The 21,839-nt window shown below is 52.2% G+C and overlaps 8 protein-coding genes across 8 annotated transcripts; 6 read left to right on the top strand and 2 right to left on the bottom strand.

Moving 5' to 3' along the window:
- Nucleotides 1–1,018: 1,018 nt before the first annotated feature.
- On the top strand, nt 1,019–2,721 carry PG985_016061 (uncharacterized protein; the record flags this gene model as incomplete). Its single annotated transcript, XM_066835827.1, has 2 exons — nt 1,019–2,219; nt 2,318–2,721. 2 exons carry the CDS (start codon nt 1,019–1,021, stop codon nt 2,719–2,721), a joined length of 1,605 nt encoding a protein of 534 aa, XP_066677030.1.
- A 1,288-nt stretch (nt 2,722–4,009) lies between these two features.
- PG985_016060 (uncharacterized protein) lies at nt 4,010–4,867 on the top strand (the record flags this gene model as incomplete). Its single annotated transcript, XM_066835826.1, has 3 exons — nt 4,010–4,112; nt 4,172–4,343; nt 4,411–4,867. 3 exons carry the CDS (start codon nt 4,010–4,012, stop codon nt 4,865–4,867), a joined length of 732 nt encoding a protein of 243 aa, XP_066677029.1.
- Nucleotides 4,868–6,002: 1,135 nt separating this feature from the next.
- PG985_016059 (uncharacterized protein) lies at nt 6,003–7,080 on the top strand (the record flags this gene model as incomplete). The annotated part of the gene is made up of 4 exons (XM_066835825.1): nt 6,003–6,224; nt 6,287–6,394; nt 6,457–6,845; nt 6,945–7,080. 4 exons carry the CDS (start codon nt 6,003–6,005, stop codon nt 7,078–7,080), a joined length of 855 nt encoding a protein of 284 aa, XP_066677028.1.
- A 410-nt stretch (nt 7,081–7,490) lies between these two features.
- On the bottom strand, nt 7,491–8,321 carry PG985_016058 (uncharacterized protein; the record flags this gene model as incomplete). Its single annotated transcript, XM_066835824.1, has 1 exon — nt 7,491–8,321. The coding sequence occupies one exon, from the start codon at nt 8,319–8,321 to the stop codon at nt 7,491–7,493; it is 831 nt and encodes a 276-aa protein (XP_066677027.1).
- A 691-nt stretch (nt 8,322–9,012) lies between these two features.
- Nucleotides 9,013–9,291, top strand: PG985_016057 (uncharacterized protein; the record flags this gene model as incomplete). Its single annotated transcript, XM_066835823.1, has 1 exon — nt 9,013–9,291. The coding sequence occupies one exon, from the start codon at nt 9,013–9,015 to the stop codon at nt 9,289–9,291; it is 279 nt and encodes a 92-aa protein (XP_066677026.1).
- A 1,305-nt stretch (nt 9,292–10,596) lies between these two features.
- PG985_016056 (uncharacterized protein) lies at nt 10,597–11,538 on the bottom strand (the record flags this gene model as incomplete). Its single annotated transcript, XM_066835822.1, has 1 exon — nt 10,597–11,538. The coding sequence occupies one exon, from the start codon at nt 11,536–11,538 to the stop codon at nt 10,597–10,599; it is 942 nt and encodes a 313-aa protein (XP_066677025.1).
- Nucleotides 11,539–12,261: 723 nt separating this feature from the next.
- On the top strand, nt 12,262–14,527 carry PG985_016055 (uncharacterized protein; the record flags this gene model as incomplete). The annotated part of the gene is made up of 5 exons (XM_066835821.1): nt 12,262–12,706; nt 12,776–13,065; nt 13,155–13,406; nt 13,488–13,939; nt 14,497–14,527. 5 exons carry the CDS (start codon nt 12,262–12,264, stop codon nt 14,525–14,527), a joined length of 1,470 nt encoding a protein of 489 aa, XP_066677024.1.
- A 3,477-nt stretch (nt 14,528–18,004) lies between these two features.
- On the top strand, nt 18,005–21,402 carry PG985_016054 (uncharacterized protein; the record flags this gene model as incomplete). Its single annotated transcript, XM_066835820.1, has 2 exons — nt 18,005–19,073; nt 19,172–21,402. The coding sequence occupies 2 exons, from the start codon at nt 18,005–18,007 to the stop codon at nt 21,400–21,402; spliced, it is 3,300 nt and encodes a 1,099-aa protein (XP_066677023.1).
- Between the last annotated feature and the right edge of the window lie 437 nt (nt 21,403–21,839).

Genomic DNA, 21,839 nt, shown 5'->3' with positions numbered 1-21,839 from the left:
TGTAGAACCACTCAAAATACTCGTGACACTCTCTACCGTCTCAATCAGGCTACGTTTCTATGCTCTGGTACATGGCTGTTTGGTCGTATTTTGCCCCTATCCTTCTTCTGAGTAAACGGGGCAAACCGTCGGCACCAGGCTGGCCAGACAGGGACAGATCAAGTATGTGTGCATGTCTGGATTGCAGTGCAGATCATCTCCTGACTTCTTTGGGCTCCCTGAACTTGGGAGGTGGCAGGGTCTTGGAGCAATAGCTCCCTGGACCAACCACACTGGAAATGGGTATTCCATCTGCGGAAATAAAAGCGCTCGTTTCTTGCATTTCCGGTTTTTCCTCTTTTTCGCAATCAGGCTGGCTCAGCCTGATCTCGGTCCTGCAGGCTACGCCGGAGCTGAAACCTACATACGCCACAGCAAAAGTGCAAAAAAGAGGATGTGTGCTTGTTGCACTAGCGGATGACAGGGGAGATTATTGCATAGAGCCGAGACACCCCAACGCTAGTCCATTATCACCATATCAGTTAGTGAACAGCGGACGTCGTTCCTTTCCCCATGGGGCGGCACGGTTTGCTTTTACTAAAGATAGCTCATGGGGGGACCTTGTTCCCAATGGACACCGCGGCTAGGCCCCCCCGATCCTACCTTTTCTTGTGCCACCGCCGCGGAGTAGTCGCTTCCGTTAGATTTAGTCCCGCTATCAACGGGCTGCTCCAAATGTTGGGTGCACCGCACTGTGTACTTCTTGTCAGGTGGCGGCTGATGGGGCGTTGAGTTGTGTCGAGGGAAAATAGTACTGCAAACCCATGCCGAGCGTAAGCATTGCAGCTGAGCAGTCTGCCGACTGTTATTCAACGAGCATCTCATTACCGCCAAGGAAACGCAAACGCAAAAGGATAATGGATTCTTGTCTAACCGAGTACATTTTCAAGTGTTATTGTGACCATCTTCTGCTCTCTTACCCAACTCAACATCTATTACCCGCCGATTTCACAAAGGATCAATATCGACGACTATCCAAATGGCCAATTGCACCGAAGCGAAGGTGGACAGCGGGCTCGGATGCGTCGATGGGAGCGCCTTTCAAATTTGCAACAACGCCAGGGACGACAACTTCAGAAGTTTCGTTGGGTGTTGCAAGTCCACTCCAGCCTTCACCGATAAGTCTGAATACGGTTGCAAACAGAACGAGATACTCGACGCAACCTACAACAAGGTCGACGGGTTGCAACCGCAGCCTCGTTGCGTTAATACGCAGGTGCAGGCAGCTGACCGGACGTGGAGGAATTGCAAACGCGAGCCTCAACCCGCTGCGAACAATGATGGCTCAGCGCGTTATATCGGGTGCTGCGATACAGCATGCAACACGGATCCCTCGTTTCGCTGTCCTCCAAACCAAAAGGGCTGGGCTGGTTTCGCGGACAGGGACTCCTTGAACAGTTTCCTCCGAGAATACGGCAAGCCTACATCCACAAGCATCACCCCTTCCCCTTCCAATACGTCATCTACAGCACAAAATGCTCCTACTACATCACCCGACGGGACCCCAAGCAGTTCAAACAGTACAGGCTCACAAGGGGCGGACCAACCAAAGAGTTCCGGTCTTAGCGACGGGGGTGTGGCAGGTATCGCAATAGGCTGCGTGCTCGGCGGCCTACTCCTTGGGGGCCTGGCAGCCATCCTCTTCTTCCGAAGACGGAAGCAACGCCGACAACGTCGAGCCCCCCAGCCCGAGCCCGACCACGTGCAGGTCCCCTACGTCCCCGGCAAGGAATGCGATCATCTTTCCTCCCAGCCCATCGCGGCGCGCCACGACGGCGAAGACGACGTGCGACTCAGCCAGTTCCTGCTGAGCCCCACCCCGGACAACGAGATCGTCTCGGGCCTCCGGTCCCTCGACACCCTGGTCCGGCAGCACGTCGAGAACAACTACCACCTGCAGCCCGTGCAGCAGAGCCCCAAGTCGCTGGCCCAGGCCCTGGTCGCGCTGGGGCTCCCCTCGGAGCCCCAGGGCCAGCGGGGCCCGGACGACGTTGCGCGGCTCGCGGTCGACGCGAGGACCAGATCGGCCGCTCTCCAGCACGTCATCACGCGCGTAGCCCTGCAGAGCTCCACGCTATCCGTGGGATCCGGGACGGCTCCGGTCTCGATGCTACCGCCGTCGGTTGCAATGTTCGCGCACAGCGTGCCGGCCACGGAACGTCATCGGGGAAATGCCGAAGGTTTGTCCAAACTCTGCCCCTAACTAAACCATTCTCGTCCGCTTGCTTTTGCCGCAACTATAACTCTAATCTTATTCTAACCTCTTTTCTGCATCTAGCCGTGTCCATAGCCATGACCAAGTGGCGCCAGCTGTCCGCCTTTCTGCTGCATTCCCAACGGAGCGAGCGGACGCCGCTGCGGCTCCCAGAAGACGATGGCGGGGCGGCTGCGCAGCAGGCCCAGCAGCTCGCCCGGGAGCTTAAGGGTTTCCTGGGCGTGTTTGTGGCGCGCGGCAGCGCCCAGCAGGAGACTCATTTGTGCCAGGTGCTGGTCGAGTGCGCGCGGTTCGGCTACCTCTTGTTCTCGCAGCGCGCCGAGTACCGGTTCAACTACGAAGGCCGGTCGGGAGGTAGGCAGGGCGGCGGTGTTGTGGTCTGCCCCGGACTGGAGCGGGTGAGTGACGGGGAGGGTCGCAGGCTCTCGAAGCCGCACGTCTTGTCGGCCCCGGTGGAGGATTCTTGAGACTGGGACTGGGTGTCTCATGGCTCATATGACTAGCACTGCCCAGCTTCTGTGGGGTCAAGTGATTTGGGGGAGTCTATCATATCTATATAAACGCGAGAGATATGGGTTTACATTCTTCTCGTGTTGTGTATTACTGGAGTCTACACGTTACAAAATGAACCACTGCCTTTCTTATCATACACAGTAAAAGAACCGAACATCGTATTAGATCCAAACCCAAACATGTCGAATCGTGAACGTTGAGCCTAGCCAGCGGTGGGGCAAGGTTTATCTGTTCTCAGACTCCTAAAGGCTCTCTGCAACTCTAGACCGCATCATTAACACTTTTATGAGGAGTCTCGCTCTAGTTGGCGAGTATTGTAACCTATCAATCGCTTTCAACCAGGTCCTATGGACTAGATATACCATCATAGAGGATCACCTCCTTTGGGAGCACCGTCGTTCTTGTGCCTGGGCGTTAGCCAGCTCGCATGACATCTTGCTATTAATTGGCCACCTCGGAATTTTCGAGGCGCCTATCACAGTAGTCTAGCCAACTGAGCCAGCGCTTTCCCAACCTAGGCAAAATGCGTGCCTTGCTAAATGAGGCTCTTGGCAGTGGGCTTATCACCAACCCCTTTCAGGATGTCAGCCGGGCGTTTGGCGTTTCAGCTCGGCTTTCCCCAAAGCTAAACATAGTACCCGGAAATGGGGGTCTGAATCAATATCAACACGAGAAATACTTGAAAGGCAGCCAATTGACGAGAGGTTGGGATCGGCAATACTTCTCTCGAAAGGGGAAGGCAAGCCACTCACACAGTCCGCCTGCATGTGGTCTTACGTCTTGACAAGGATAGGAACTCTACCGTGCTTTACAAACACAGCCCTTACTGTGCAAGCCATTTCAGCTAGGGTCTTTTGTATCATCCAATCAGCAGCCACTGATCGATGTTTTGATTTCAAGCGAGCGGTAACACGGCAAGCACCCCGATTGTAGACTCATAAATCTAGCAAAGTATTTGCTGCTCAACTCTGATATGCACTCCTATATTCCCAAGTTACTCACGCCTCCAACTTTTGAGCACATCTACCGCTAACCACTCGTATGTTGCATACCTAGGCGACATAAAACTCACTCTGTGAAATTCTATGGCCTTGGTCCTTCCCCGCCTTCGGCAACGACACGAGAAAGCCGATTCATGTGTTGTTCTGTTGTTCTGAATACCTCGGCCAGACAATCCATGTTATTACTGTTGTCAGAGTAGACAGAACAGCCCAGCCTAACACCAGTTCTTCGAGATCAATCATGAAGTTCACGAAGTTCGCCACCTCGGACCCAAGTATAACTACGATATCCACCACTTCTATCGTAGGTTATTACTATGGTGGAAAGTCTGGTGACATAAATGGTATGTCTTGAAACGCCATGTGTTATCTTTGAAATCACAAGCTGATACGATTTGTGAAGTTTCGTTGGGCGTTTGTCTCCCCAGCGGTAGAACCGAGTTCGTGACTACCACATTAGGCGGCCAGACGTTCGCAGATTGCTGTTACTCGTCCAGTTGTACCACTCAATTCTATTCGGCTAGCAGCCACTACGCATGGTACTCGTACGGTACCGGGTCGGCATGGGTCTCTTGGTATGAACCCCGTCCATCCTTCTTCTTCATGCAGACTCCGAGCTCTAATTAATGCCTTCTTATACAGCTCTTGGGATTATATCACATTTAAAATCTACCACGATTTTGACATTACTACCACAGACGCCATTACACAGTTTAATTGCATTGAACCTGGGGAGTTTGATGGAATCACTTTATGGCGAGATTTCTCGAAGTTGTATCTCCCAATCACGACATCCAGCACCGTGAACAGCTTGACCAGCAAATCTACGACAACTCCATACCCCACTCACTCGCCTCCCGCTTCAGATCCAAGTTCTGCTCCTAACCCAACAGAATCTTCTCGCATATGGATCGTGGGGGCCGTTCTCGGTCCAGTGGCCGCCTGCGTTCTTGTCGGTGCTCTTGCATTCTTCTTGGCCAAGAGGAAGTCCCGGAGCAAATCATCTCCGGGGGCAGCCAAAGGAGGATATTCGAATGGAAATGACCAGATGATGGCTTACGGAGGTCATGACTACGACCAGCCGGTGCGCGTGGGTTGAGGAGCTCACATTCGACTCAATTTTGATGGGAGAAGGCTTTGGTTTCGAGTTTCGGTTGGACTTCCTTTTTTACCCTTTGCCCCTCTTATCTTCATGTTTAATACGGCAGTCAATGATTCATTACTCATTGCTTTTGATATTTATATCGCATGCACCTGGAACTTTCAGATTCCGCGACAATATAAACTCTTTTCCCTCCTGTTCTACCCTGACATCGCACGTACCGGTGTGCACCTTGACCCACCTGACGCCGTATCATGTACGGGGTTTCCACTCACGAGGAGCCCGTCAGGCCCGGATCCTAGAGCCAACTACATACGTCTCCTTGATAACATTGCTATCGCCGTGGCCCGCAAGTCCACCGTGCTGGAGTTGAATAGGCCGCATGGAAAGTGACAGGTTTAGCAGCAGAGTTTGGTCTCTTCTATAAATCCATGTGGCCGAATCAACGTCCTAGACGCCGGTACCACCAATATGAGTGGGTTGGGTGATCCATATTACTGTGACATGCGTGGCACATTAAGCGCCATGCAGTGCAAAGTGGATGGATAACTTTATAGGTTGGTAACATGTGTCGCAGTACTTAAACGCCTTACACGCACCCTGAGCACACGCATAGCGAGCGTCTTTCCCAGATTGAGGTTGTTCCGGTAAACTACCTAACCAATGCTACATAATACCAACCAGTGATATTTTGTTTATCGGGCAGGGTTGCGTCTGGCGGGAACAGCGTGGTATCAGTCAACGCAGCTTTTGCCGAAAGCAGATATGAGTGGAACCCCTGGGACCGGCAAATTGGGTATGGTTTGGCGACATGGTCTGACAATAACCAACAGTCATGCAGTTGGTTGACCCGACAGAGTCAAGATCTCCATTGGCAGATCTATTGGTAGATTTATTTCTCTCCTTTCGATCCAATTATGGAACCTTGCCATTGATCGAGATAGAAACTTAAGAGACTACAATCTTGGAGGGCCCTGAGCTTGAGTGATGATATTCGGCTACCCCCTGCTCGTGCCGGCGCTTCTTGTGATTCTGGCATCCATACATATTGAATTGATATTGGACGCCTAGTGTTTCAACAGTTTCTTCTTTCCTCCATGGAAACCACTGCAATTGTTATTGGACGCCCATCATGGATATTCATGACAACACCACGAATAGTGGAAGCGGCGACCCGCTCGCTGGCCTCCTACCACCACCTACCGGGATCAACAACATACATAAAGTATACTCAGTCACCGCTGTGTGTATCATATTATGCGTTATCGCCTGTGTCACTGTTCTCACCCGCTTGGGGGTGAGGGGCAGGAAGCACGACATCGACTTGGACGATATCGCCATGATCCCAGCCACCGTGGGTCCCTCTGTACCGCTCGTTCCTTCTCCGGATATTACCACTGACATTGTTTGCGATAGCTTCTGTATATCGGCTGGACGGTCCTGGCTGTTTACGTGAACCTCAATGCGGGCGTTGGAAAGCCTCTGTGGGAGATCACTCTGGATGAGTTCTCTCTTTGGTTCAAGGTAACTCTTACTTTCCTCGCCTCTTCCAAGATATGCAAGTAACGCCCACTTTACTTAATTAGGGAATCGTGGTATCGTCCTGGCTGTATCCTATCATGTCCGCATCAATTCGCATCTCGACGCTCCTCTTCTACCGCCGCATCTTCGCCAAGACCAACCACCTGTTCAGGCGGGTCATCTGGGCGCTACTTGCACTGCAAGGCATCTATGTGGCCGTCTACTCTGTGCTGCCCGCCTTCGTGTGCGATCCCATCTGGTACGGCTGGAGGCCGCTCGAGCGACAGCTTCACTGCAGCGACCGGTACTACGCCATGACACACATTTCCCTGTACGCGGTCAGCATGGTCTTCGACGTCGTGCTGCTTGTCTTGCCCATGGCTACGGTCTGGAAGCTGCAGATGCCTGTGACCAAGAGGCTTGGCACGGTCGTTCTGTTCTCACTTGGTGCCGCGTGAGTCCTTGCTTTTGTCTTTTCTCCATTCCCTCTTCGTCCAGCATCTTTCGTCAAAGAACGCCTCCAAGGCTGATAGAAGTCACCAACTAGTGCCAGTATAGCCTCGGCATACAAGTTAGGGGTTTTCGTGGACCAACAGAAGGTTTACGTACCGACAGATGAGGCGTGTAAGCTTGCACCAGCCAACCATCGTCATGTGGATTTCGAGGTTACTGACTCGCATATCATCTGAGCAGGGCTTCAATACCGGATGTCACGTTTCGTACCCGGGCAATTTAAGGATTACGGGACCACCTTCTGGATCCCTTCCCAGGTCGAACCAGCCGTTGCTTTGGTTGGGACGTCGATGCCAGCGCTGAAGCAGGTACTTGGCCATGCATTCTCGGGGCACATCTCTAGGAGGACGAAGACTTTTCGCGCCAAATATCGACACGAATACTGAATACAACTGTCTAAAACGCTTCCGGCCTAGCAACTCTGGGCTGCAAAAAGCGAAGAATTCCCTACTTGCTAGTTAGTTCAGTATGCTCGCCGTTTCGAACTCGCCACGGGAAAACGCGAATATATCACCTATCCAAATCGACTCGATATAGGAGGTAAAACGAGCATTAGTGAGATTTTCAGCAAAGAATAGGAACCGTCTCAGCTAGAAAGGTTGAACCAGTATCTAAAGGCCTCAAATCCCTTTTCACTAGGCCACTGTAGCTGACCCTCGTCGCCGATTAAGAGCGCTTTTTGAACACGGCCCGAAACAAAATCCGCACGCGCCTCCGGAAGGGACATTACCTTAGTCTCGTTCTCCTCCTGAGTAAGACGATCTTCCAAGTCATCGATTTGGTCTACAACACCCCATCCCCGGCGCATAGTCTGTTCCTCCTCTATTCGTCGTTGGCTTGAAGCCGGGCGAACGTACATGAGTTTGTCCGCAAATGTAAGTTTGGGGAAGAATGACACCACATGGGTGCCGGTGATGGCATTCATGCTCGCCGTCGTGGAATAGTGATGGGGCAGGTCCATAAGAGGATCGAAACACTCTACGGTACGAATATGCACTTTCTTGTCCCCGCGGACCAGACTTTTCTCCCTTCCAAGGAGAGGGGACTGTGGCGTTGGGTTGCTTGGTGCCTGCCCCAGGCTCTCCGACGGTTCGTAGCCTTCCGCCAAGAAGAACTTGACAACCCTTTCTCGATACTCGGTATTGATCAAAGTGCCATGAACCATAATGTCCATCTTCGGGTTCGCCAAGACCTTGAACTCGTCTCTCAGCAGCTGCGTAGGCACATCGCCGGCAATAAGACTTCGTGTCGACCGCAGCATGAGGAGCAGTCCAGACGGGTCGCTGAAAAAGTGTCGCAAGCACTCGTGCACATTGTACTTTCCGTCTTCCGCCGTCCACTTGCGGTATAGGCCTGCGAGCTCTGAAGGTTTCTCTTGATCTTGTGTCTCCGCATCATTGAGCGAGGTGTCGTCCATGTCCACCCCTTCCATTTGCATCTCTTTCATTTCCATTGCTTCCAAACAGGTGTGTAGTAAAATTAACTTTTGCAATTTTAAGTTGAACTCAAAGTGAAGTCCAAATTCATTAACAGCCAGCTGCGAGTTATAAGAGGAGCCTTGCCATGAGTGAGAAATGAATACAGCACTCTAGACTATAGAGAAAGGCACCTTTATAATTTCAGGAATATTGAAGTTACAGGGGTTACTGATTTGGACTGTCGGTTTGTCCTGCATTCGGATTGCATTATATTCAGATGGCTGTATTTTGGATGGTCGTCTTTCTTTCACCATTTTGTTTCATAAACGGCCAGATGCGCAGGGCACTGGAACCAGCATGTGTGCATCACCAGGTATGAGAAGGGCTAACAGCAAAATCGACACTTCATTTTTCGAGGTCTGGGGTCTCCTGATCTTTCTTTTCTGGACAGAAACAGTCACCGGGAACCTCATTTGCTCTCTGGTGTGTCGTGCTCTGTTGTGTGTCGTCTAAACTCGACCCATATTCCTCAGTTTCTTTGTGCCTTGCCCGGAAGCGGCGATTTGTCCGCGTTCCCTTTGTTCGCCTACAGGATTGCTTTGCTTGTACTTCCAACAACATCCCGGACATCAAGACAAACACTTGTCCTCGAGCCGCACACAGTCGAACGGAGCCCTGGAAGCTTTCACAATGCCGAACCATCCGTATTTCACCGAGGAGCAACTTGTGGAGAGATTCGGTACTCTAGACAAGGAGGGGAGGAATCTTTACGATCAGGCCACGAAAGACTTCGTGGAAAAGAACGCAGAAGGGCTGCATAAACTCTTCGACCTGGTGATGGGAGCGCTGGAGACGGAGCATCATCGCCGGTTGGCGCAAAGATGGCTCAAACATGACCATGAAAGGTTTCACACCATGATGTATTGCCTTGTCGTGTCACGCGGCGCAAGCGGCTCGGGCCGGGCCTGATTGTGGAGGTCCGAATTGAGAGGCACGATATCATCACTTGGGTTAATGGAAGTCTTGTGGCACGGATCGACGCACTTGGTGCCTGATGGTTAAACCAAAGAGCTTTGCATATAATGCAGGCACTTGTGAGAGTCAATGCAAGAAATACATGACCTCTGGTAATCTATTCAGACCCAAAGAAAGGTTAAAAAGAGAGAAATGGCCACACAAATTTCCCACACAGCCGGTTCAGGGGCTACGCACAGCGCACAGCCCAAAAGGGGCGTCACATGCATGTAACGCATGGACCCCTAGCCGTCCTATAAAGGGATGATGTGAGCGTCTCGAGAACGTAGATGGTTTGATTCGCAATCATCGTCTAGTTCTGCTTTGGTTTCCTAAGCACATAGTGGTGGGCGCCAGAAGCCCAGTGTGCAGTGCAGTCACAGTATGGAGACCTGCACGGCGCACGAACCATATAAAGTGTAGAGTGCACGGACCAACTAGTATGTGACGCCGCACGGACCAATTAATGTCTGGACTGCCACTTGGGTGCCACCCATAGACTGGCGGCGACGGAGATCAAGACCGGTGTTGGGGTCGGGGACGTTGGGGTTCGTCCACGGGATGGGGACCGGGCTGCTGAGTCGAAGCATTGCAGTTGCATTCTGTTGCCGGCGGCTTGGGCAATACCATCAACCAGTGCTCGGGTAGAAGTTGGGCTGCTGTAACGGGCCAGTGACCAAGTGTAGCTGGCTACTTTAGCCAATGCTGGGACAAAACCAACATTGCATTCTCCATGACGTGAAATGAACTTGAAGTCAAGGAGAAATATTTAGTAGATTGTAGGTCTGGGTAACGGCACAGATCTCAGCGACGAGGATCGCCAGCGGATGTATTGTCTGGCGCTTTGCCGACGCCTGACTGCAAACCACGAGACCCGAACAGTCATTTACTCGAGTTTCGGTGCATCGGGTTCGTGACTTGGAATACTGACTCTTGGTGCCGTCTAGTGACCAAGCGTCAAACTCTGAAGTAGCTAATCGACCAGAGAATACTGGGCACTGTGAGGAAGTATATTATCTTCCTTGCATAGCACTCAAAGGGGTGTAACCTTTCAGCTCACTTTTAGCCTCCCGACTTTTTATGACAATTTTCATGAAATAAGTGTTGATGCAATCGCAGGAACCTCAAAACAATGATCATCTTCACGAGGACTAGCCAATCTCCACGTCTCAAAACATTCAATATGTAATTTACATAATGTAATCGAACCATTGACCCTCACTGTGCGCTGATACTGCGTCCTTGAAAATTCCAAAGGGGCTAGTTAACATTTGCCAAAGTCTCCATCAAAGCATCCCTATCCCTCGTCAAAGCCCCCTCAACAGACGTGAAGGGAATCCCAAACTTCGCCTGCACGTCCGCCGCCGCCTTGCCCTTGTCGCCAAAGTCATGCAGGTTAGCCAAGAGGTGGAACGCCTGCCCGAAGACAAAGGCCCCCATCCCCTGCAGCTCCTCGACCGTCCGCTTGACGGCCCGGACGTCGCGCTTCCCGCTGACCCGATTGAGGATGCCGGCCACCTCGTCAAAGTCGAGCAGCTCGTGGCAGAGGTCGATCTCCTGGTTCGCGAACTGCCCGGTCGGCCCGGCCAGCAGGGCGGCGGCGACGTACTTACCGATATCGCTGGCGTCGGTGAAGGGGACCTTGCTGCCCGGAGTCAACAAGTCGTCGAGCTCGCCGTGGTTGCCGAGGCGGGGGAAGTTGTCCTTGTGGCGGAACGTGCAGAGGTCGTAGTGAATGACCGCGGGCCGGACGATGGTGTAAGATTTCAACCCGGCGCCCCGGACAAGCTCCTCGACCTCGTGCTTGGAGGCGTAGTACCCGTCGAGCTGGGTGTTCTTAACCGCGTCCGAATTCCGCAGGGCCGCGTCGTCGACGCCGATGGTGGAGGAGCTGACGACGGTCTGGACGCCGGCCTTCTGGGCGGCGGCGAGGATGGTCTTGGCCTGCTGCACCTCCAGGCCGGGCGGGTAGGGGACCGTGTTCAGGAAGACGCCTTGGCAGCCCTGGGCGGCTTGGTAGATGTCGTCGGGCTTGTGGCTCTCGCCCTGGAAGAGGGTGACGCCGGGGCTGCGGAGGACGGCGGGGAGTTCCTTGTTGAGGTCGCGGACGACGGCGTGGATCTTGGCGCCGGCGGCGAGGAGGTGGGTTATGGCCCAGCCGCTTTGGCCGCCGGTGGCTTGGGTGATGAGGAAGGTGGGCATGGTGATTTGGTTGAGTAGTAATTGGTGTGCTGTAACGGGTAAGATGATTTATGTAGTAGAAGATGGCTTGGAGTGAATACTTGTGACTTGGGTCTTGTGTCTTGTGCTTGTGTCTGTTGAGCTCCAATCCTGCTTCTTGGGTCCGAGACTTGACCATTATATATACCACTCTCGCCCGCAAGGCACTCCAACAGGAGCATGCCAGAACGCTCTTCGAAAGATTGATAATCAACTGCTGGATCATAAATTGATTTCCAGGCTTGATGTTACACGGCGGCGCCAGTTGACCATTGTACACTGCATTGCAATTCTCAGACGATGTCGTCGTTGGGCGCCCCCTGTACGTAACGCGCAGGACACAACAGGGGTTCTAGTCTCGGGGAAAGTTGCTTCTGGTGGGTCTCATCAGCAGCGGTTATCTGTGGGGGCGTGCATGAAAGAATAGCAAGACGGGTAGATGCTTACTAGAGGCTGAGGGGGGCTGCAGGCTAGAGGCGTCTAGGCTGATGCATTAGCTTGATGAAGCTTAGGGCGTAGCTAGGACTTGTTCTTTGTCAGCAGCTGCCCCATCCAGGGCAACTTTGTCCGACCTCTTCGGGGCTGAGAATCGACCGAGCTGACGCTGAGCAATCATCATCTCCCACCATCGCCATCCGCGCATGCCGCCATGTTGGTCTTTTCCTCGCAAAGACTCATTGCCAGGTCCCATATCCCTCGCATACAATGAAAGTCCGGAAGAGTTGCTGGACCTGCAAGGGTGAGCTATTGACCCCGCCATCCCCAAAAGCCCCGAGATCCGGAGATTGTGCTAACTCCGCTAAACTAGCCCGAAAGCTCCAATGTGACGGGCGGCAGCCCACATGCGAGAGATGCACTCGATCCCGGCGGGAATGCCAAGGCTATGAGCTGCGTCTATCGTGGCCCAGGGACAATGATAAGAAGCGTGCCATAGTTGGCAAGAATGCGATATTGCCTGCCAAGTACACTGGGGTCAAGGGGCCTGCCGGGCGCTTCTTCATCAATACCACTTGGCAGGACATTGAGCAATACAATCGCTTATGTCTCCAATCACAAGCAGTTCGGCAGGCGTCCTCTTATAGGTCTCTATCCCCAGGCTCTTGGGGGCAGCCCAAACACGCGCCCAGCCATCTGGAGTTGCTCCAGCACTGTAAGTTGACCCTACATAACACTCGAGACCACATGCCGGCCTAAGGAAGTATAACTGACCTTGAAACAGTTTACGAATCAGCCTATTGCGCGATAGTATCTTTCGACGTAACCACCCCAGCCATCCGGGATTCGTTGATACGTTTGGCCTTGGCGCGGAAGTCGGCGCCGTGCCTGGCTTTGTTCTACGCACTACTTGCCTTCTCGTCACTCCACCGGGATGGGCTCCAGCAGCAGGCGGTGCACTTGAAGATATCGGCACTCCATTATTTAGCCGCTTCGGTCAATGACGGGCCGCTCGCATCGGCGGAGGCTGCAGCCCAGCATGTGGCTGCATCCATGTTTCTAGGGTGTTTTGAGGTGAGTTCGGCGCCAACAGGAGACTGTCTCTCTCTCCAGCCAACAGTAGCTTCAGAGCTTGAAACTTAACTCTATCTCCTTGCAACCAGATCCTGCTACCCTCGGAGAGTTCGGGAGAGTGGTTGTGGCACGTTTGGGGCGCCATGGACATGATACGAGCAACGAAGCTCAGTGACCACAGCTCATACGGGTTTCTGCTCGACTGGGTGTTCTATCATGAGGCGCTCTCCCGTTTCGCCGTGCGTCACTGGCGCCACAGGTCGTTAGCATTGGAGGCTGCAGATCCGAGACCAAACGGCAGTTCGGATTTACACTACCCGCCCCTGACTAGACATCGGCCCGTATGTCTCCTGTCTCCTTACAGAACAGAAAGCATCAATCTGTTCACTTTCCAAACCGCCAGCTAACTCTATCCACTGCAGGCGCCGCTTTGTCCCAACCCCACCTTTGCCATCCTCAACCTGCTCTCCGAGATATGCGGCACATTAGTTGATCCGCGCGATCCAAGGAGTCTTGACCCGAACTACATCAACTATGTAAAGAGTCTCGAGGGCCAGCTCGCAGAAACTACCCCCGCCCCCCTCTCCAACCCCTGCACCACCCCCAAAGCCTCCATGGGCGCCCAGCTCTACCACCTCGCCACCCGCGTCTACCTCGCCCGCGCCACCCAGAGCCCCTACGAGACGCCCGCCAGCCTCGAGCCCCTCGTCCGCGCCGTCTTCCAGGGTACCGTGGCGACCTGCCGCAGCTGCGAGCACTTCTTCCCTTTGTTTATTCTGGCCCTCGAGGCGCGCCGCGACGAGGACCGCGCCGCCGTCTTGTCGCTGATCGAGCGGACGGCGCGGGTATCGCCCCGAGGAAGTCGTAGTTTGGGGTTCGTGAGGGGGGCGGTCCGGGGGTGTGGGTGCAGCAGGATTTGCATGCCGAGGGGGAGGGGAGGGTGGTGGATTATGTGCGGGTGGTTAGTGGGGTGGTTAGTGCGAGCAATTCGATTCCTTCTTTTGTTTGAGGGGGGCGGGTTGGGGGGCGGGATGGTAAGCGAGTTGTCTTGGGTCAGGCTTGTCGTTGCAACTGCGTTTGCTATGGCTCACTGTCCTAGTGCAATACTGCAAGCTGAGAGCAGATACGTCAAGTGTTGCTGTTGCTCATGTTGCTATATAGACCCAGCGCTCCAAATAGCTTGCCGTTGTTCTTTGCTCATCAGCTTGGGATGTATGTACACTTATGGGTTTTCATTTGGCCACCATCGAGCCCCTTTCTACCACCTAACCCATCGTAGCGCCTGCCGAGGAGGAGAATAGACTGTGAAGCAACACGGGACATGGCAAAAAGACAAAAAGAAGGGTTGTTGCACTAGCCGCGAATCGAACGCGGGGCCCATCGAGTGTTGCTGTTTGATGGCAACGATGGATTTTACCACTAAACCACTAGTGCCTATGATGGTCTGGATTTGAAGGGATGACTACAGGGTGTTTGGCCGTGATTATATGGGCTGGTGCTGCTGCATAAGCCAGACAATGCTATATCCCCGGGGTGGTCGACAGCAGGTGGATACGGGCCCCAGCGGATGAGCGCCTCTGGCTACAAGTTCATCGAAAAGCCACGAAGCTAAGAGTGTCTTGTTTGGTTACAATATTTATTGCATGCACCCACTCCCGTACACCAATCTACTTTCTGGGGCGTATCATTTGGTGGCAGCATTGGTGGCCGTCTGGGCAGGACAGACCACCCAGCATAGGGCTCGAGGTCTCCCCTTTTGACCTTCATCCACTTGCAGCCAATATACACTCCCGTATGCTCGCTCCCGTCAGTATCCGAACAAACAAGACAACATCCGGTCGTGGTCTACCTCTACCGTTGCTCATTTGATAGCGCCCTTACACCCCCCTGCGTGTCTGGAGATTATTCAGTCCCGCCTGTGAGGCAATGCAAGCCCTGTATTTGAACCAAAGCAAGTTCCACTGTCTCGGTATCAGAGGCAGGAGCAGTCCTTCTGTCAGAGGAAGGCGCCGGTGCCCGTGGCGGCGTTTCTTGTCTTGACGCTCGTTGCGTGCTATCTTTCTGCATCGATGGCTCCAAGCAGTCCGCGCTGCTCTTTTCAGCAAAGTACTGTGGTGGTTGTGTATATCCGGTTTTGTCGATCTTCAGGATTGTACATCGGCCATGTACCGTTGGGTCCAGGACCACTTGATCACCTTGGCCGCGAAAACCAGTAGCCTAGGATGGTTGCCACAGAGGTGTGTTCTGGCGTGGAGTGGAAGGTGTCGTCAAAGAGGTGGGTAGACGGTAGATGATCCTTGGGTAGGCAGCGAAGAGACTGCCTCTCGAGTTTTCTGCAGGCCGCCGACTTCTTTTGCAGATGATGGATCTCAAGGCTGCCCGTCAAGTGAACAATAACTTGTCCCAAGTCTATCAGAGCACGCAGAAGTTGAAAGTTCCGGGCCGTCTCGTTCTACTGTCACTTATAGTTGGCGGCCGCATGAAGTCTGTGCGGGAAGTACGTTCCATCAACTTTAAAAACAAGCTGGGACTACAAAGGAAGTCTTCTCAGGAGCTCGAGCAAAGCCAGCAGAGGTTCTTGGGTAAAATATCAACGAAGTCAAAATGAACTACTTCATCCGGCTACGGACATGATTAGGACTCCCGAAATACAGTCTGGTAGTTAGTCATAGGCTGGTTCGTACGGGTTCCAACAGGCTTCCGGCACTTGCTTCCGACTTGCGACCTCTTGCTATTCCCACAGGACGCAACAGCTCGGTGATGGAAAGGGCAAAAGGACAAAAAGAAAGCCGTAATGCACTAGCCGCGAATCGAACGCGGGGCCCATCGATGGCAACGATGGATTTTACCACTAAACCACTAGTGCTTTGACGTGTTGCCATAGAAGGGTGAATGTTACAAATATTTTGTATTGGGTCTTATATCGTTAATGTAAATCCTAAGCCAGTTGCTACGGTATAATTGCTGGGTCGGCGACCACAAGTGGATGTGGATATAATTCATGTCCAATTGGGTGGGCATTCTTGATTCAGCGATAACGACGCATTAGTCATAATCCAACCAGTTTATATAGCGCCTTGATCAAGCCCCCATGTCTCGCACTGGGTTTCTTGAGATAGCCATATTGGCCACAATATCCGTAACTGTCTAGGCAACCAGTCGGTTCTTCTCGCTCTCCTTGCTAGCATGTCCACGTCACCGGAATCACCCAATTCATTGACATCCATTCCGTTTCCAGTCCCAACCATGTGATCTTGTCTTTGGTCATAGGCCTCCCCTCACCCAATGGCGAATCCAGGGCATACCAGCCCATCATGTTTAAGGAATTGGCGAGTTGCAGTGTCTCGCACTGGGCTGTTTGGCAAGAATACCTGGAGTTTCTTACATATCCAGAGTGTTGACTCCCTTGCCTTTTCTTTGTCGTGGGACTAGAGACAGTCCTCCAGAGACCTAGACTGCTCCGGTCGCAAAGACCATCAGCCCGGGACAAGTTCCATGGATGCTCATGTTGTGTGGAGTACATGTCATCGAGCGAGTTTCGTAGGAGTTGTCTGCAAACCACCCCTTTCGTCTGCGAAAAGGGTGTGATTGGAATAGTGCGTCATCATCTGGTACCAGCGCTGTCAGAGCTGCGGACGAGTAGAAGCACCCCCAGGGCGTTAGAAAGTCATACGTCTCACTTATGAAGACTCGGTTACATTATTATCCCGATGTTGCCGCTTGCGTTTGGCGGTCACTTGAGTCTCGTCGGGGAAGTACTTTTATGTAATGCCATAAACCCCTGAGGGCGTGTTTCCACGAGCTTGAGCAAAGCTGGCAGAGGTATGCAGCACTTGTCTTTCGTTGGTGAAAACGCCGGTTCGTGGGCTCATTTACCGCCTTCATGTGCATTTAAGGCATCCAAGACTACTCTGTTATTTGATCGTTGGACTGGTCCGCCAGGATCCCAAGGGACTTTCCGAAACTGGGCTCTCGGCTCGCAATAACGTAATTTTTCCACACGACGTGACAGCTTAGTGGGCAGATCCAATGACCATTCTTGAGGAAGGACAGCATTCCTGCAATCTCTAGCCTTACCCGTTGTAGCTGGTATCGCCGGGGGACGAGTTCGTAGACCTGCTAGAGCCATCTTGCGGTGCATCTGAAAGCCCGCTTACTTGTTACTATGAATTCATGGTTGCTACGACCATTTAATGGAATGAATTAATGCAGAAACCCTGTGTTTGGTTGCTCGTCGTCTTAATACATAACGCACGGAATGTCTGTCTACAAATAGGGGCATGCGAGGTCAACCCCTCCATAAAACAACATAACGTCACCTGGCCTACAACGGTCGTCCTTCGACCCAATAACCTATCAATACTCACTAAAGAAGAAGACGCTCTTCTGGGACACGAATCTGGCAATTGTAGGATCCTATTGTTCGATGGCACAAGGGTGAGGCAATAAGGTAGGTAGGTAAGTACATGTATGTACATGTAGGTGGTGGTTCCTCCAGTGTAGGTACCTACCTAGACCTTGACCCCACCAAACTCAGGCAACTGTACGTACTTGCCGCGCAGCTCCTTCCTTGCCTACTTGACGTGGGTGCCCCGCACCATCGTAAGCAGCTGCACCTAATACGGGATGTGAAGATGGCCTTGACAGGTCTGATTCGATGCGCATCAGCCAAGCGAGCTGCATGCCGACAGATCAAGCTTAGTATCGACAGAGCCTCGTTTGAAAAAATGCACATTCTGGCGGATGCCTGAGGCAGACTTTTTGGCATGGTTCAAGGCATTGACAGGGCACCAAGACTGTCAATCTAGCAGCCCAACCTTTCCATCCTCCCGAAACTACACATCCGCCACGGGCTCGTACAAACACCCTCAGCAATACTTGAAGGCGCCCGCTGTTCGCAATCAAGCTACGCGGGCTATCAACGCTACGCTGCGACAACATGAGCGGAAACAATGCAACAGAGCAGTCCCGAGACGACACCGAGACTATTCTCCCCTCACGCGGTGCCTCGAAATGGCGAAGACACGATGGGGCCGTGACGACGAACGAGGCGGTAATCCGACGTTATTCACCCAATAACTACACAGTCGGCTGGGTTTGTGCATTGCACATAGAGATGGCGGCAGCTAAGGCTATGCTTACCGAGATCCACGAGAGCCTACCTGGAGTCGCCGATGATAGCAACACCTATGTCCTCGGCAGCATCTTCCGGCACAACGTAGTGATTGCGGGTCTTCCAACAGATGGTTACGGAACGAACAATGCAGCTACGGTCGCTAACAATATGCACCGGTCATTTCCCTCTATCAAGTCATATTTGTTGGTCGGCGTTGGGGCTGGCGCCCCGGGCTTGACTGACGTCCGACTGGGTGACGTTGTGGTTGGCAATCAGGTCATCCAAACAGACTTAGGGAAGAAACTTGATAAGAATGTTTTCGTCCGAACGAGTATACCAATCCGCCCTTCGCAGTCCCTTCGAACGGCCATCACCAAGCTACGAGCAGAGCACGAAACGAGGCGAAGCAAGCTGACGACCTATCTGGACGAGCTTCGAGGACACAATGCACATATGACACGATATACCTGTCGTGATGGTCTGTACGACTTCTTGTTCAAAAGCGATTACGGTCACGAGCCAGCGATGCTTGACTGCGAGCTTTGCGACAAGGCACAACTCGAGCAGAGGCTGGATCGCAGTACGGACGAGCCGCGGATCCATTACGGGATTATTGCATCGGGCAACCAGGTGGTAAAGAATGCCACCGAGAGAGATCAAATTGCACGAGATATAGGAGCCTGCTGCTTCGAGATGGAAGCGGCCGGATTGACCGACAGCTTCCAACCCTTGGTCATTCGTAGCATTTGCGACTATGCGGACTCGCATAAGAACAAGAAGTGGCAAACTTATGCCGCTGGTCTCAGCGCAGCATACGCAAAGGAGTTATTGTCTGTGATGGAGCCGATATCAGTAGAAAGCACGCTGGAATCGGATGAAAACAATTCAGGATGTACGTATTCCCCTCCAGCACAATCTCCGTAACACAAGCGCAGTGTCTCACGACAGCGCATCTGCGGTTCTCTAATCAACATGTGCTGATGTACATAGTATTCGTCTCATCTGAAGAGCGACGGGAAAACTATATGCAGTCTCTGGAGTTTGGGGATATGGACACAAGACGCTCGACCATCGAGAAGGCCCATACTGCAACGTGCGGATGGCTTTCGTCTCATCCTACCTACCTGGACTGGCTGGATCCCAGCAAACTTGCGGACCACAACGGCCTTTTGCACATTGCCGGGAAACCAGGAGCCGGAAAGTCCACCTTGATGAAGACTGCTTACGAACGGCTCAAGAAGCAGGTGGGCAAGGAGAACATTTGCCTTTCTTTCTTCTTCAACGCCAGAGGCACAGATTTGGAGAAATCAACGATAGGAATGTATCGCTCCCTGCTGCACCAAATACTACAAGCCATGCCTGATTTGCAGGTCGTCTTCGATGATTCAGATATATTCCCAAGACGCCAGTTGAAATCCCCAGTATGGACACTCGATATCCTGCAAGACACCCTCGCCGCCATAGTGGCATTATTAGGCCAACGGCCACTGACGTGCTTCATCGACGCGCTTGATGAGTGCGATGCGGATCAGATTCAAGATATGATATTTTTTTTCGAGGATCTCACACAACGTGCGGTTGATCACGATCAAAAGCTGCTGATTTGCTTTTCCAGCCGACACTATCCTCATGTCGAAGTTCGGAAGGCGCTCCGTCTCATCCTGGAAGATCAGACCGGCCACTCTCAGGATCTGGACAGCTACGTTCAGAGCAAGTTACGGGCCGGAAAGGGAAAGATCGTGGATGAGATACGAGTCAAGATTCTTCAAAAGGCAAATGGCGTCTTCCTGTGGATCGTTCTAGTCGTGAACATTCTGAATAAGGAGTTTCGCAATGGCCGAGTCTTTGCAGTCAAAAAACGACTGGACGAGATCCCCGAAGGACTCAGTGACCTGTTCCGGGATATACTAAGGCGAGACTCTCAAAACCTCGACGATCTGCTGCTTTGCATACAATGGGTCCTATTTGCAAAGCAACCTCTGCGCCGTGAAGAGTTCTACTTTGCCCTTGTCGCAGGTCTCGACAAGGACAATCTGGAGGCTCTTGGTCCATGGGATCCAGCGGAGATAACCCTGGAGATGATGGACCGATTCATTTCTAGCTCGTCAAAGGGACTTGCAGAACTTACGAAGTCAGAGGAGCCAACGGTTCAATTCATTCATGAGTCCGTGAATGATTTCCTTCTGAAGGACGGCGGATGGAAAGATCTGTGGCCCGAGATTAACGATCTCAAGGCTGAGAGTCACGATCAGCTGAAGCGGTGCTGCTCCGCGTATTTTCAAGTGGACTTTTGTTCGCAGGCAAAAGTCCAGGAGTATTTGCCTGCGGACCTGGATATTTTTAAAAGAGAGCGCGTCAAATGGAACGTGTTGGGACAAACCCTCGATGCAGTATTTCCATTCCTCAAATACGCCACTGCGAACATGTTGTGGCACGCAAACTATGCTGCAGAAAATCTGCCTCAAGATGAGTTTCTTGCTGATCCCCGGCTTTCCCTCCGGATTATGATGAGTATTATATTCGAATGTTATGATTTAGATCCTTATTTGTTGGGGGAGGAGGGCGTTTTACTTTACGTCGTCGCCGTTCTTGGATATAAAGAGCTCGCTCGGACACTGATCGAGAAGGATGTGGACGTCAACACGCGAGGTGCATTTTACGGCATTGCTCTCCAGGCTGCTTTAGAAGAGGGAAATAGAAAAATCGTTCAAATGCTACTCAAGAACGGTGCGGACGTTAATACAAAAGGTGGATCATGGGGCAACGCTCTTCAGGCTGCTTCAGCGAAAGGATATCCAGAAATCGTTCAAATGCTACTCGAGAACGGTGCGGACGTCAATGCAAAAGCTGGAGGATACGGCAACGCTCTTCAGGCTGCTTCAGCGAAAGGATATCCAGAAATCGTTCAAATGCTACTCGAGAACGGTGCGGACGTCAATGCAAAAGCTGGAGGATACGGCAACGCTCTTCAGGCTGCTTCAGCGAAAGGATATCCAGAAATCGTTCAAATGCTACTCGAGAACGGTGCGGACGTCAATACAGAAGGTGGAGAGTACGGCAACGCTCTCCAGGCTGCATTGTACAATGGGAATTATCACATTGCCAAGCTTCTACAAGGCAGTACAATCACTCCTGGGTCCGTCTATAGCCCCCGGGCTGAGAATTCGGTTGTTGATTCGGACTTGAATGTGGTAGAAAGGTATCGGAGGAAAACCATTTGACGGACGCACTACTTGGGGATTTGGTTGCTGTCATATATCACTTGGATCATTGTGGGTATTTGAACGTGTATATATTGTTTCTGTCTTCTCTATTTTCTCTTCCACTGGAATCCTCGTTCTGTTGTGTTTTATCAGACGACTCCTTTTAGTCGAGGCTAGGTTATCTGTTCTCTCTCCCGCATTGCGAAGTTAAGTCAAGTTCGACATGACTGGGCGAATTAACAGATATAATCCCTCGGAAACTGCACTCAAGCTCACTTGGCATGGGGTTATCTCGCTTTGTCTTAAAGAATACTGGCTGTGCTTCTTATTTTGTCCCAATCTCGCCGTCCCAAAGCTTTTTACATCCAACATTGGTTGACCAGGTCACTTCTGAGTAGTAGCGTTGAGTAATTGCAGCGGTAGAGAACTGTAGTAATATGTTGATGTACGGCCCA

This window comes from Apiospora marii (genome assembly GCF_038362585.1).
Source record: "Apiospora marii strain CBS 49790 chromosome Unknown utg000013l_segment0_segment0, whole genome shotgun sequence".
NCBI lineage: Eukaryota > Fungi > Ascomycota > Sordariomycetes > Amphisphaeriales > Apiosporaceae > Apiospora > Apiospora marii.
Note: the sequence above shows the minus strand (reverse complement) of the source record. Positions and strands in the feature narration are given on the sequence as shown.